Source organism: Aristolochia californica, unplaced genomic scaffold (assembly GCF_029961685.1).
Source record: "Aristolochia californica isolate CCGP_79_NKW_82.1479 unplaced genomic scaffold, dmAriCali1.0.hap1 SCAF_13, whole genome shotgun sequence".
NCBI classification, from domain to species: domain Eukaryota; kingdom Viridiplantae; phylum Streptophyta; class Magnoliopsida; order Piperales; family Aristolochiaceae; genus Aristolochia; species Aristolochia californica.
In genome coordinates this window covers 8,059,282-8,071,317 of record NW_027181804.1, presented here as the reverse complement: position 1 = coordinate 8,071,317, position 12,036 = coordinate 8,059,282, and the positions used below count along the sequence as shown (strand labels likewise).

Here is a 12,036-nt window from a genome sequence, read left to right as displayed (position 1 = left end):
CATTACTTGGGCACCTGACAGATATTTGACCAGCAGCATTTTGGGTTTCCTAAAGTTATAGCATTCTTCCTCTATGCTAGGCCCATCCATTTCAGACAACATTACCTTATTGCTCTGTCCTTCTTGAAGTGACAATAATGCTGAAGAGCCATGTGGATTGTCCAGTCTTGGGATTTTGTCCTCTACTTTTTGCTAGACTGTGTCCACTATTTAGAGCAGTTTTTTCTTTAATCACTGTTATTCTGCATCATTGATTTGCAACATATGAACCCCTCTATAACTTTATAATGGCCATATATGCCCATGAGTTTGATTTTGCTTTCCATTCCTGCTTGAGCATCTTTATCTGTTCCTGATATTGTTATCTTCTATGGACGTTATATCTGGATTGTCTGTACCTCTTTGCATGGATATATAATAATCTGAATTTCTTTGAATGCAAAAAGGTTGGTATGAATTTTTTTTTTTTCCAAGCTATTTACTTACATCCAATCTCAGGTAAACAAAGGGTGAGAAGTAATATGTCCTATTACATTTCCTGTAAGTTTTTCAATCGTTTCTTGTGTATTTCTTTAGCATTTCAAAAAAGTTAAAAATTTCTTAATTTGTTTCTTTATTCTTTCTTCTTTCCACTTCCTGTTATGTGTCTGTTTCGGTTTTGTTTTCTAATATGCAAACTATGTATGAAACAAAAAATAAAATCCTGAAATGAGCATTATACCTTATTCCTTCCTACCAATTTATACACAAATTCAAGATCTTTCGGCCATTCTGGATTTTAGTTTAGATTGCCTACAGGCTCTTAGATCTTGTTAATTTTTATTTTTTTTTCTTTTTTTTTAGGCATTTGCTTCTTTTTCCACAATAAATTACTTGGTCTTCCTCCACCTTCTGGCTGGGTCCACAGATGACAAGGCTGCATTGATTTTGATATCTTGTATTTTGCATGCTAAACTTCTACCAATCAAGACTGGATGGCTCCAAATCATACGACATGATTAAACATGTAGTAGCTGTAATAATTTTTGTCACTGATGTAGTATGAACATTATTTTATTTTTCCTTTTAAAAAACAATTTTATTTTTGAATTGCAGGTAATACTGGATGAAGCGATCACGAAGCTGAACCCCGATTTCTTTTGGATGGGAGGTCGCGAGGTCGATCTGAAACTAGGGATCCGAACACCCGAATTCATTAATTTTTCCAAACCTCTTGTAGTCAATTGCAACAGCAATTGATTGTCCCAGAAAAAGAGTGCCAGAAAGTGGATTCAGAAGACGGAGTTCCATGGACCTTGTCTGGACGAAGCTGGCATGATCCACTCCCAACCGTTGAATCTCACGCTGGGAATCGCACCGTCCCGGGCTCGCCGTTTCTCTGTTGGGAACTTGAGTTTGGTATGTTTGTTTTTCTTGGAGCAGCACTTCCGGTTTTCCATTACAGTCTTGTTTCTCGAGATAATGTAATTAGCTAATTAAAACTGGGAGACATTCTCGATATTGCAAGCACCCATTGTCGATAGTTAAGCTTGGATTCCAGTGGCTTCAGTACTCTACATGACCATTCCTTGGAATAATATATTACTGGGCTCGTGTTTCATGAATAGTATATAAAATTATTGACCCCCATTGAAAGTGTATCTACAGAGTCAGCGTTTGACTACAATTCCCTGTTACTGAAAAGGCACCTCTCCATCGAAAAAAGTTGCAGGTGGGGAGACTTGCAGGTCCAGGGTGGTGAATAGATGCCTATGGAATGAGCGGAACAAATGCTGGACGATGAGATTGTCATTGTCGGTTTTCGTTACGGTGATCCAATGGTTCTGTTTTCTGCGAAAACATTTTGGTTTTACTGACTGCACATGGGAAGGAACTGCAGCCTTGTAACAGGAGCAACAGAAAGTGGAAATAACGGATAACTGCCTCGTTCATTTATGAACAACCACCGACCATATCCTACATGCTGTAGCAACAAACCACGTCTTATGTTTCTCCTTTTTATTATTCACAATCATGTAAATATGCGTTTGTCAATATTGGGGGGCCATCCTCCATTAATTCTCGCACCTTCAAAGCTGCAACCGGATCCCTAGAACAAATATCCTCGAGTGAAAAGGAAAATTTATCTACCCGAAACAACCAAGTGTTCAATATACATCAATTGTGAATTGGGGGTTTTTGCTGTCACTTCCTCTAGACTCTATTTTCTTCCTAGGCAATATTAAGGGCCTATTTGGAATCCCATGGAAAAGAAAAAAAATGAGATAATGATCAGTTTTTTATTAACTATTTTTTAGAATAATAATGATTAAATTTTTATTTTCTTTTCTTTTCTTTTTTAGGGGTTCCAAACATACCCTAATATTGTCGACATCAGACCGACTTCCTAGCTGCCTCCCTCCCTACATAGACACATAGTAACATGTCACAGTTACATAGACTCTCTATACCATTTACCCACAAGCTGATGCATTTCTGCAGGAGAAGGCACTTGTGTTATCACGTACAAGTTGGTGTTCCACCGGCATGCAGAAGCATGCATGCACGTGGAGACCATCTGCCCCTGCCACCTTCAACCAGGACAAGATGGTAGAAAAGGTCTTGTTCAGTTCTTCTGCTACTACCTAGATATTTACTACCACTACTACGAATTTCTCCATTCAAATGGAAACAGAAAAGATCGGTGTAGTTACCTCTAATTTGGTTGCCTCTTGCAAACCCACACCTAGAAGAGGACATTTCACACCCATGCCCTGCTCATCTCCTTCAGTATCAATAAAACCTAACGGACTAGTACCAGAGGTAGAAGACAAAAATAACGAGCACATCATCATCAATAACAATGGATTCTTTGTAGCATCAGTGAGAGTAGTTAGCAAGAATAAAGTGGTTGATAGATTGATGTTTTCCATGTAGAGCAGTATAGAAAACCATAGCTATAGAGCAACTGCCCAGTGATAATGTCACAGCCGTTTGTATTATATAAAACCTCTGTTACAGGAGTAATTCTTCTCTTCATTCCATCTTTCAGTCGACAGATGGTGTCAGAGGTGAGTTAAAGTAGAAAAGAGAGGAGAGGTGAAGAAGTGATGCGAGTTTAAGAAAGGTTTAGTTATGAGAGGGAGGATGAGTCTTGGGTGGAGAGTAGTCTAAGTTAAACCCTGGGTGGTGATCTCCTTGTTTTCCCCGAGGTATTCTCCAAGAAACTGCAACAAGGGACTGGATTCGAACAACGCCTGAGATGGTATTCGTTTCTTCCGTCACTTGAACTTTGTTCGGAAGAGCATCAGAATCCTTTGTCTTCTTCTCTACAGTTTCACCAACCAGGGCTCCTCCATTGACGCCGGCTTTTCCTCCTGCATCTTGATGTTGATCGACCTTCTGAAGTTTCTCTGCTGATAACACACCCTTATGAAGCTCCACCTTCTTAACATCCTGCACCAGCGATATACCCAGTTAGATACGACTCCATGATTACATACAAGAACAGAAGGAAAGCTTGAGTTAAAGCCGATTTTACACCAACCTTGGTACCAACGACGCCGAGGAGGCGTGCCCCTGTGCATGCGTTAACAGACAGAGAGAGGAGAAGAAGAAGCAAGGCCAGAGAAGACATGTCCAGGGTACGGAAAAAAAAACTGGTTGGCGGAGGTTGACGACGAAGAGGAGAGAGATCCTTTGGTATGGTTGGAAGTTAGAGACTTCAGACAAGAGTATTTGTAGACGGAGGCGGCATTAAATGCAGGTTGTAAGAGAACATGCAGCTGCTTGAGTGATGTAGATATAAGGAAAGAGAAATAGAGATATGGGTGACCCCCTCTTGTCTGCTCCCTCCTCAATCAATGGATTTTCGTCATGTCCCGCCTCCGAAAGCGAAAGAGAAGAGGTAAATACATAGATCCAGAGAGAGGAGGAGGAGACTGCGTAATAACAGCTGAAAATAAGAAACAAAAACAAGAAAGCTTGAGCCTGCTATTTGGTTAAATCGAGGAAGTCCATTTTCCCCGTCCTATGCTAGATCTTCCTCTCGTATGGCTTGTGGCTCCGTGTTTGTTGCACTTATCCACGTTAATTCTTCGAAAAATGGAGACCATTCTCTTTATTTTATGCGAAAAGGCAGGAACATACTTCACTGGTATAAAAAACCTATTTCCTTGTTTTAACTGTATTTCACACTCGAGAACTTCACTCGGAGTTTGCCTAAATACTTCTCTCAACATAATTACATCTGCTACTGTTAGTATTTAATATTGGATTAGTCCCCTCTAATCGCACTAAGAGGATGAATATAACCATTGAGTTAAATTTACTGAATGCATGTACTAGCTGTGGGATCCATCCCTCCAAGCATATAGAGAAAATTAATAAGATCCATTTATAAAATAAAATAAAAAAGTATCTCATTCACCTCCTCGATGGAACCAACTGATCACCCTGTGCTTATTTTTCCATTTAAATGGGTCACGTTAGGGTCTTTTTGGAACCCTTGGAAAAAGAAAAAATGAGATAATCTCGAAGGATCCATGACAGATCCCTTGTGAGCGACCAACCCTGATTCTATCTCAGACGGAGATGTTGCTCAGAAAATCTGAAGGAATCCATGACATTACTGCCTTATGCCCTCTTGCTCCTTGTTCAAACAAGGATACCATCAACTTTTATTCATGGAGAGAAGTGCATGACACATGGAATATGGACTACGATGCATCTTTCACATTAGAATTTATGGAGTTTCACCTTATCTCAGATTGCGAAGAAGGTGCTCTGTTCTTAAGTAAGCAAATCTGTTCCTCTCTTGAGGAAAAAAAGAAAAAAAAAGTTAGGTAGGCAGCTGTTTATGTTCCCAGATTTGTAAACGTTTTTGTCACAAGACAGAAAGAAAGCAACTATGTGGGCCGACTTTTGGACAAAGAAACAGTAACTGCAGTTCTTTAATAAACAAATCAAACACAAAACATAAATTACCAGTAGTTGGAGCTCATTAATCGATGAAACAAATCCAAGAAACTCCAACAACAATGTCGGACCGAAAAGAAAGAAGAACAAAGTATAAGAAGAAGGAATAGAAGAAAAATAAGAACAACGAGGGAGAAAATTCGGTGTTTCACAGTAAACAAGACCGCCTGCCTTTGAACAGTGATATTCATTTTTTTAAATCTCAATGAAGAAGATCCAAAATGTACACAAGTTCAGACTTTTTTACAATCCATGGACCACCCTATTGAAAGCAGAAGGGAAACAGACAAGCGAAGTTGGACCAGAGTGGGCAAAGGTGGGAGCAAGCAACCGCTGGTCTTGCATGTTGGGACACCACCGCGTAAGGTGTTGCCGTCATTACCATGTGGCCTCGGCTTGCCACGTCGGAGTGCAATACCTACCTGATCCTCCTTAATGAATCACAAGAGAAGAATGGGAAGTGGGGACGGAACTTACCGGCGCCCCCAGGCCGCGGCGGCGGCTAGACCCGACAAGCGGACCTGGTTCCGAGGAAGGCCAGCTCGGGATTCGGCCTTGCCGTTGACACTCTGGAAGATCCACCTTTCCAAATGTCTCCACAGATGATTCATAGGACAAATTTAAACACCACACAGTAATCAATGGCTAAATATGAGAGGCCGAGATTGAACGCTATTAGAAAATCAGTAATAGGCGAAATGAATTAAACTTTATCAGATTTTTGGAGACAAGCAGCGAACACTGGGAGCAGATTTATGGGTCTGAAGTAGTCTTACTTGAGCCGTTTAGAAAGATATATACAGAATCCCGTGGATTGTACGACTGTACAACTTACGGATTGGGAGGTTCTGTTTTTTTAACAAGCAGTAGGTAGCAATATTGAGAAATAGATCTAAATTCTGGTTATATGATTGAGGGTAATTAACTTCTGTTTTAATGTCGGTTCTGGGAGCCGAAAGTGTTTTCGCCACTGTAAGTCACGTAAAGAAACCCATCCTCGTCTTTTTTCTCATCATAAATGGTGGACATGATAGCTCCTGCAAAAGTAACAACGAGTTACTTTGAGAGTGGATAAAGTGTGAAGTGGCTGACAAAAGAATTTCATGAGAATGGGAGAAACCTGTGGGAGGGAGAACGTTGTCCACAAAGATGAAGATGGCTTTTTCAGCACTAAGTTTAATCCTTTTGCGAATGACGTAGACGAATTGGCCCACAGTCAAGTCCGCAGGGACTAGATACCTGCAATTTTTGGGCATTACAGATAACAGAGAGGCAAGGTTACCAGATACATCCTTGTTCAGTGAAAAACAGAAAGCACTCTGGAAAAGAAGACAAATTTACAGACTCCGCTTGGCCTAAATTTGTTACTTAGCTGAGAGGATGTCATTCTCTCTGCTTTTCTTTTTTGGTCCTTATCCTCTTCTTCCCTGTTGCCAGTTACCAACTTTTCTCTCTATACATTATGACACGCTGACACAACTTTCTTGGTCCGGTGTCATCGATGTGCTCACACAGAACAGGTGTACTCACTTTTTCTTATCAATGTTAGGAATGTCGCTTTTCTCAGCCTTCTCCACGATCACCTGTACAGCAAAAATATCAGATAAATCACCATGCACGTTAGTATAGGAATGTGCCCAGAAGACAACATTTGACAACAATATGCATTCAGCTAATATAGCGACTATCCATGATCCTTGAATGTATCCTTCCAACCAAGGCAAACTTGTTGAATACAGGAACAAACTCAAAGAGCAGTGCTTTCAAAGTTCATAACAGACTTGACATTGCATTTCTTCTGACCTTTCCCCAAGACAGTTTTTTTTTAAATATAAGCAGGGCAGGGTATAATGCGAAGCAATATCACAAGAACATTCTTTGACATGGATTACAGACACTGCAAGCAACCACTGCATTCGATGGGCAGGCTGCTCACAAACTAAGCAGGGCTGAAGAGGACAAGAGAAGATTATTTTTGCCCAAATGAATACCATGCAATCCTTTCCACTATGAAGTGGACATGTACATGGAAAGGAAAAGGGATTCAAGTGAAGAAACCACATCTTGGGCAACTTATTACACGTCAATAAAGATGACAGGAAAAAAAAAGGACTGACAAAATTCAGAAGTTCATGAAGCAGAAATACATTTAAAGAAAAACTTAGAATCAGAAGCAAAAAATACAAGTACAAGAAATCGATGAACATGATCAATCCATATAATGTTCCATTAAAAAGAGAAGACACAGTCCACATAAAAAAAAAAGTCACAAAGAAGAGAGCATGAAGGCCTAAAATCATCACACTAGAAGATAAAGTATGAAAACCGCATGAAGATTTAAAAGAAAGAAAAAAAAGTCAGAATTGTTGTAAGTTTCATTTCAAGACAGCCAAAAATTACCTTTTAAACCAAAACCATGAAAGAAATATTTTCTCCCGATTGAGCCTCATAAGGAGATATCCAATTTCCAGCTACTTGCGTCTTGCATGATTTTTCAATAATAAAACCACTATGCTACTTAGAATTCAGGAGACAATAACAACTACGTTGTGAGAGGACAAGAACATCTGGAACATAAACAAACTAACAGAACAAAGAATGACCCCAAACAAGACCCACACGAAAGGTCAACTAACAGAACAAAGAATGACCCCAAACAAGACCCACACGAAGGATCTTGTGACCCTTCAAGGAGTGGAACAACACCTTGTGGGTTTACCTTTCATCACAGCAGTACACACAATTAACTCCAGATCATTTGGAGCCTTAAAGAGAGTTAGTTAAAGAATTCTATAGGTTCCCACTAAGAAGAATACATTGCGTCAGAAGCTAGAATATGCTTCCATTAAGAGAAATATCCAACTTCTCTGAGACTTTTATGTGCTTCAAAAACTTCACGCCCTGCACTTAGTTGATCCTAATCAACCAGAGACTATAGAAATAGGAAAATAGTACAAAATGGTCAAGCATTCCGGATCAACTTTTGCAACTTTTGATAATCAATTAAAAGCTATTCCCCCCAACCAGCTGCAATTAGTCCAAAAAGACATGGCCACCATAAAAAAGAAAATGTTCAAATCAAGACCATCAAAAAACTAAAAAAGAGCATATGAAACACACCATTGACATCTTTTCTTTTCTTGAATGTTCCATTGACATCTATTTTGATTAACAAAGACAATACTTCACTTGGGGAAATAACTAACACGATCCAACGTGTCTTACTCTCATGGAAACAAACTTTTATTACAGCAATGATTAATCTAATGGGGGAGATTGTTTGTTAAGCGTGTATCTGTTTTATAGTAACAAAATGTGTCAACAACTAATTAAGAGAACGCCACATCAAAAAGTGAAACTGGAGAAGAGACATAGGAAATATAAAAAAGCAGAAGTGAGAGAAAAAGCAACCAGTAAACAACTCACTAAGTCAAACATTTTACTTAATAATATAAAAATATGGTTTGCATTTTCCTTCTTATTCATTAGAATAAAGGTCAATAGCACCCCTGATATTACATGCTAAATAGTTATCTAGGTAAGAAGTTAAGCTTGTACTTCACAGTTAAAAAAGCCAAAGGAGGGGTAAATATGAGCCTTTTTGATGGAATACTAGAGGGGACTAACTAAATGTAAGAGGATATATATGAGCCTTTTTGATAGAATACTAGAGGGGACTAACTAATTGTACACGTCTTCAGAAATGAATGAAAAGCCTTCCACTGAGATGAGTCATCTTTTTAATAGTGGCATGAACTGACCAGCTAACTCAACAGACATCTACCAGAAGTTGCCACCAAATCAGACTAACAGAAGCTTGAGCCTGAATCTAATCACAAACCCTTTGTGAACTTCTCTTCCTTTTTAATAGTCCTTGTGGACTATTATTTATCAACTATTAAACCAATAAGAGGAGCGTAGGTGTTCATTATAAGTACATCTTCTAGGCACAGACAACGCTGATTTGTCATCCATCTGTCCCCACTCCAGGCATGAGCAGCAGGAGATCAAGTGATACAAGAAAAATTTCTCATTGAAATTTTCCAATTGGAGAAGCAGCAACTATGAATTTTTTTCCCATGGAGAATAGCCCTTCAAAAAGGCAAAGCATGGGGCAAACTCAGATTATGATAAATGTGCAATATTGCCACCCAAAAGTAGTCAGAACCTCAGTCTTAACAAACCCATGTAAATAGGTATCTAAGAGACTATTGTTCCCAAAGGCACCACAGCGGTTGTGCAATAATCACAGTAGCAAGTCTACAACCAGATCCTAAAAAGTGCTTTTTTACTTCTCATCAGTCACAAGAAGAGCAAAGAAGCACCACATAAACTCTCATGAGAAAGTTACTGATCATCTCTTTGACCTTCTCACATTCTTTTTTACTTTCCACAAGTTAATTTTTTAAGGATAAAACATGACCTCAATTCTTTATTAAGTACAATGACATTGTGATTGAATAACAAACTAGAGATGACCAGATTTTGAATTGAGAGCAAGAAAGAAATGTAATGCTTAGACATATTAAGAATGAGGGACTTGCCAAAATCAGAAAAAGAAAGGGAAATAGGAAAACATTGTTTCAAGACAAACACTGAATACAACTTTAGGCAAGAGTGACTACTTATAGAACATACAAGCAACTATAAAGGATAAAATACGCAAAAGAGTTGAAGGCTTATTTTTACCGGAACCCTATCAGGATATTTCTCCCTGATTCTTGCTGCTTCAGCACGCCTTTTCTCTACAAGGAAGCAAAAACCATACAAGAACAAATAGCAGTTGACAATTATTAGAGAACTCAAACAAAATATCAAACAAGGACAATCAGCCAAGAAAAATACCTAGGTCATGTTCCTCCTTGAAGTAGCTCTTTGCCATCACTCCTGCAAAGCATGAAAAGATATAAACCAATCGGAGCATAAAGCAAACATTCAATTCCGATGGCAACCAAGATACGGCCCCAATAACAAATTTATTTAACCAACGCACAAAATTAAAATCTGATAATACTCGAAAAAGGAACAAAATTAAAAGGAAAGAACAACACTAACCTTACACTGCAAGCAATAACACATTAAAACTCATAGAAATTTTCATCCTTTCCTATAGAACATAAATAACTTCAGATAATAAAAGTAAACAATCAAGAGTTCAGGATAGGCAATCCATGCAATTCAAACACTAAAGCTTAGAAGAAGAAGAAAAAAAACATACAATCTCAAAAACTCCGAAATCGACAAGCCCTAAAATACCACAACGAGACTCCAACCATCCGAACAACGATCACAATAGTTTTCAGCATCCAAAATCATCAAACCCAGGCAAACCAAATTCAGAACTCAGTACAACTGAATCTCAGACACAAAACAACAATAACAAATGACTAGGCAAAAATCGAGAAGAAAACGACAGGAGAGCAGGAAATCCCTTAACCTTTTTGGGACGGATGAAAATCGCTCACTGCAAGGGCGGTAATGCAGAGCCTGGGTTTGATCGTGAGGATAACAAAAAGGAGCCTTTTCCTAGTTGGAAAGCGTAGAACAGGAATTTATATACAAGTCCTCTAATCTATTTAAACACGTCTCCGTCTACTTATTAAACTCTAATCTAAATTTTTTATTAAATTGGAAGACGGAGTTGAGTCGCAGGAGATAAATCACAGGGGCCACGCAAGGAACCTCAACGTCAGGCGTTGGGGAGACAAAAACAGAGTTTAAATATTCATCCTCTTCTAAATACATGTCTCTATTTATTATAATAGGACAGGCTAATAATTTCACTGGGATTCCTCTACAAGAACTGTAGCCGGTAACCCGGACCTACTACCGGGACTCCAGTCGGAAGTCCGACAAAGTTGCTAATGACTGCCGCCGTGAAAGAAGAATAGAAAGATGGTGTGCGATTTGTGAGATAAAAAGTGGCGTCAAAAAAGGATCTGGTCTCCCAAGTTCTGATGTTGGCTCCTCATCTCTTATACTGAATTGCCCAAATGCTGAATGATTTACCCCTTTACTTAACCCCCCATACAAGCCTGTAAGTGTCAATAGAAATGCAAAGAATAATGTAATATTATAATCGTATTATACCTGCCCTTAAGAGAACGTTGTCCTCAAGGTTCTAGAAATTTGGAAGTTGTAGTTTGAAAGTCTCCTTGTCTTCCCTTCTCTGAAAGAGATAAAGGATAGTATCTATAGATAACTTTTATCCTCATTGTAATGCTTATCTTGTAATGTTATCTTCTTTTCAGTTAATATCTTTGTAAGCTATAAATTGAGCTCATCTCCATCAATATATACGGTGAAAAATATATTTTTCTTCCTTCTGATTATTCAATATGGTATCAGAGCGGGAACGAGATGATTTAGAGCAATTGCTTATGCCATACAAAAAAAAATTTCTTCTCGTCCTCTGCCTCGCCCCCGTAACTCTCTCTCTACAAATTCCTCTCTACGCCACACTCTCGTCCACGCCTCTACTGAGCTCTGACTGAGCCTTCAAGCACCGCCGATGACAGACGCTTAGCCATCGGAACGAGCTTCTATTGTCCCGCTACTGCTCTCTCTGCATCCCCCCTCTGCAACTCTCAATTTTTTTCTTGTACCCGCTAAACTTTGACGGAGCCTCTAAAAGCCGTTGAGCCATTGGCGAAACCTTCCAACGCCTCGCACCCACACCACTCACGACTATGCCAACGGATGAAACCAGACAACGCGAGTGAGGTTGAAGACGATGCACGACGCACATGTCGTCCGTATGAGTCCCACGTGCGGAAAAAAAAGAGTCACACTGCCCTCCCCTCTACTTCGACAACTCGGCAAGTTCCAACTCGATTTATGAGGTCCAACATATTTCTCTTAACGATCGTTGAACTCGTCAACATGAATTTATTCTTTCCTTGTCATTTGAGTTTGTGCTCATGGCAAATGGCAAATGGCATGCACAAAGACACATTGTTCTACAATGTCCTATCTTTTGTTAGATGTATCCACAATTGTCACCACCGCCAGCTCTTTGCTCAACTCCTCAATGGCAACCACACCTTTCAACACAATGGCAACGACGATCACATCTTGCAA

The 12,036-nt window shown here is 39.3% G+C and overlaps 1 protein-coding gene across 2 annotated transcripts; it reads right to left on the bottom strand.

The window, feature by feature from the left end:
- Window positions 1–5,636: 5,636 nt before the first annotated feature.
- LOC137947931 (autophagy-related protein 8f-like) lies at window positions 5,637–10,614 on the bottom strand. Of its 2 annotated transcripts, none has more exons than XM_068793789.1 (6): window positions 10,394–10,614; window positions 9,802–9,843; window positions 9,646–9,701; window positions 6,487–6,539; window positions 6,077–6,195; window positions 5,637–5,993 (listed from the first exon to the last, which is right to left on the bottom strand). In XM_068793789.1, the coding sequence occupies exons 2-6, from the start codon at window positions 9,836–9,838 to the stop codon at window positions 5,890–5,892; spliced, it is 369 nt and encodes a 122-aa protein (XP_068649890.1). In that variant the 5' UTR covers window positions 9,839–9,843; window positions 10,394–10,614; the 3' UTR covers window positions 5,637–5,889. The 2 variants fall into 2 exon arrangements, with proteins under 2 accessions (XP_068649890.1, XP_068649891.1); XM_068793790.1 differs by lacking the exon at window positions 10,394–10,614 and adding an exon at window positions 10,012–10,031.
- Between the last annotated feature and the right edge of the window lie 1,422 nt (window positions 10,615–12,036).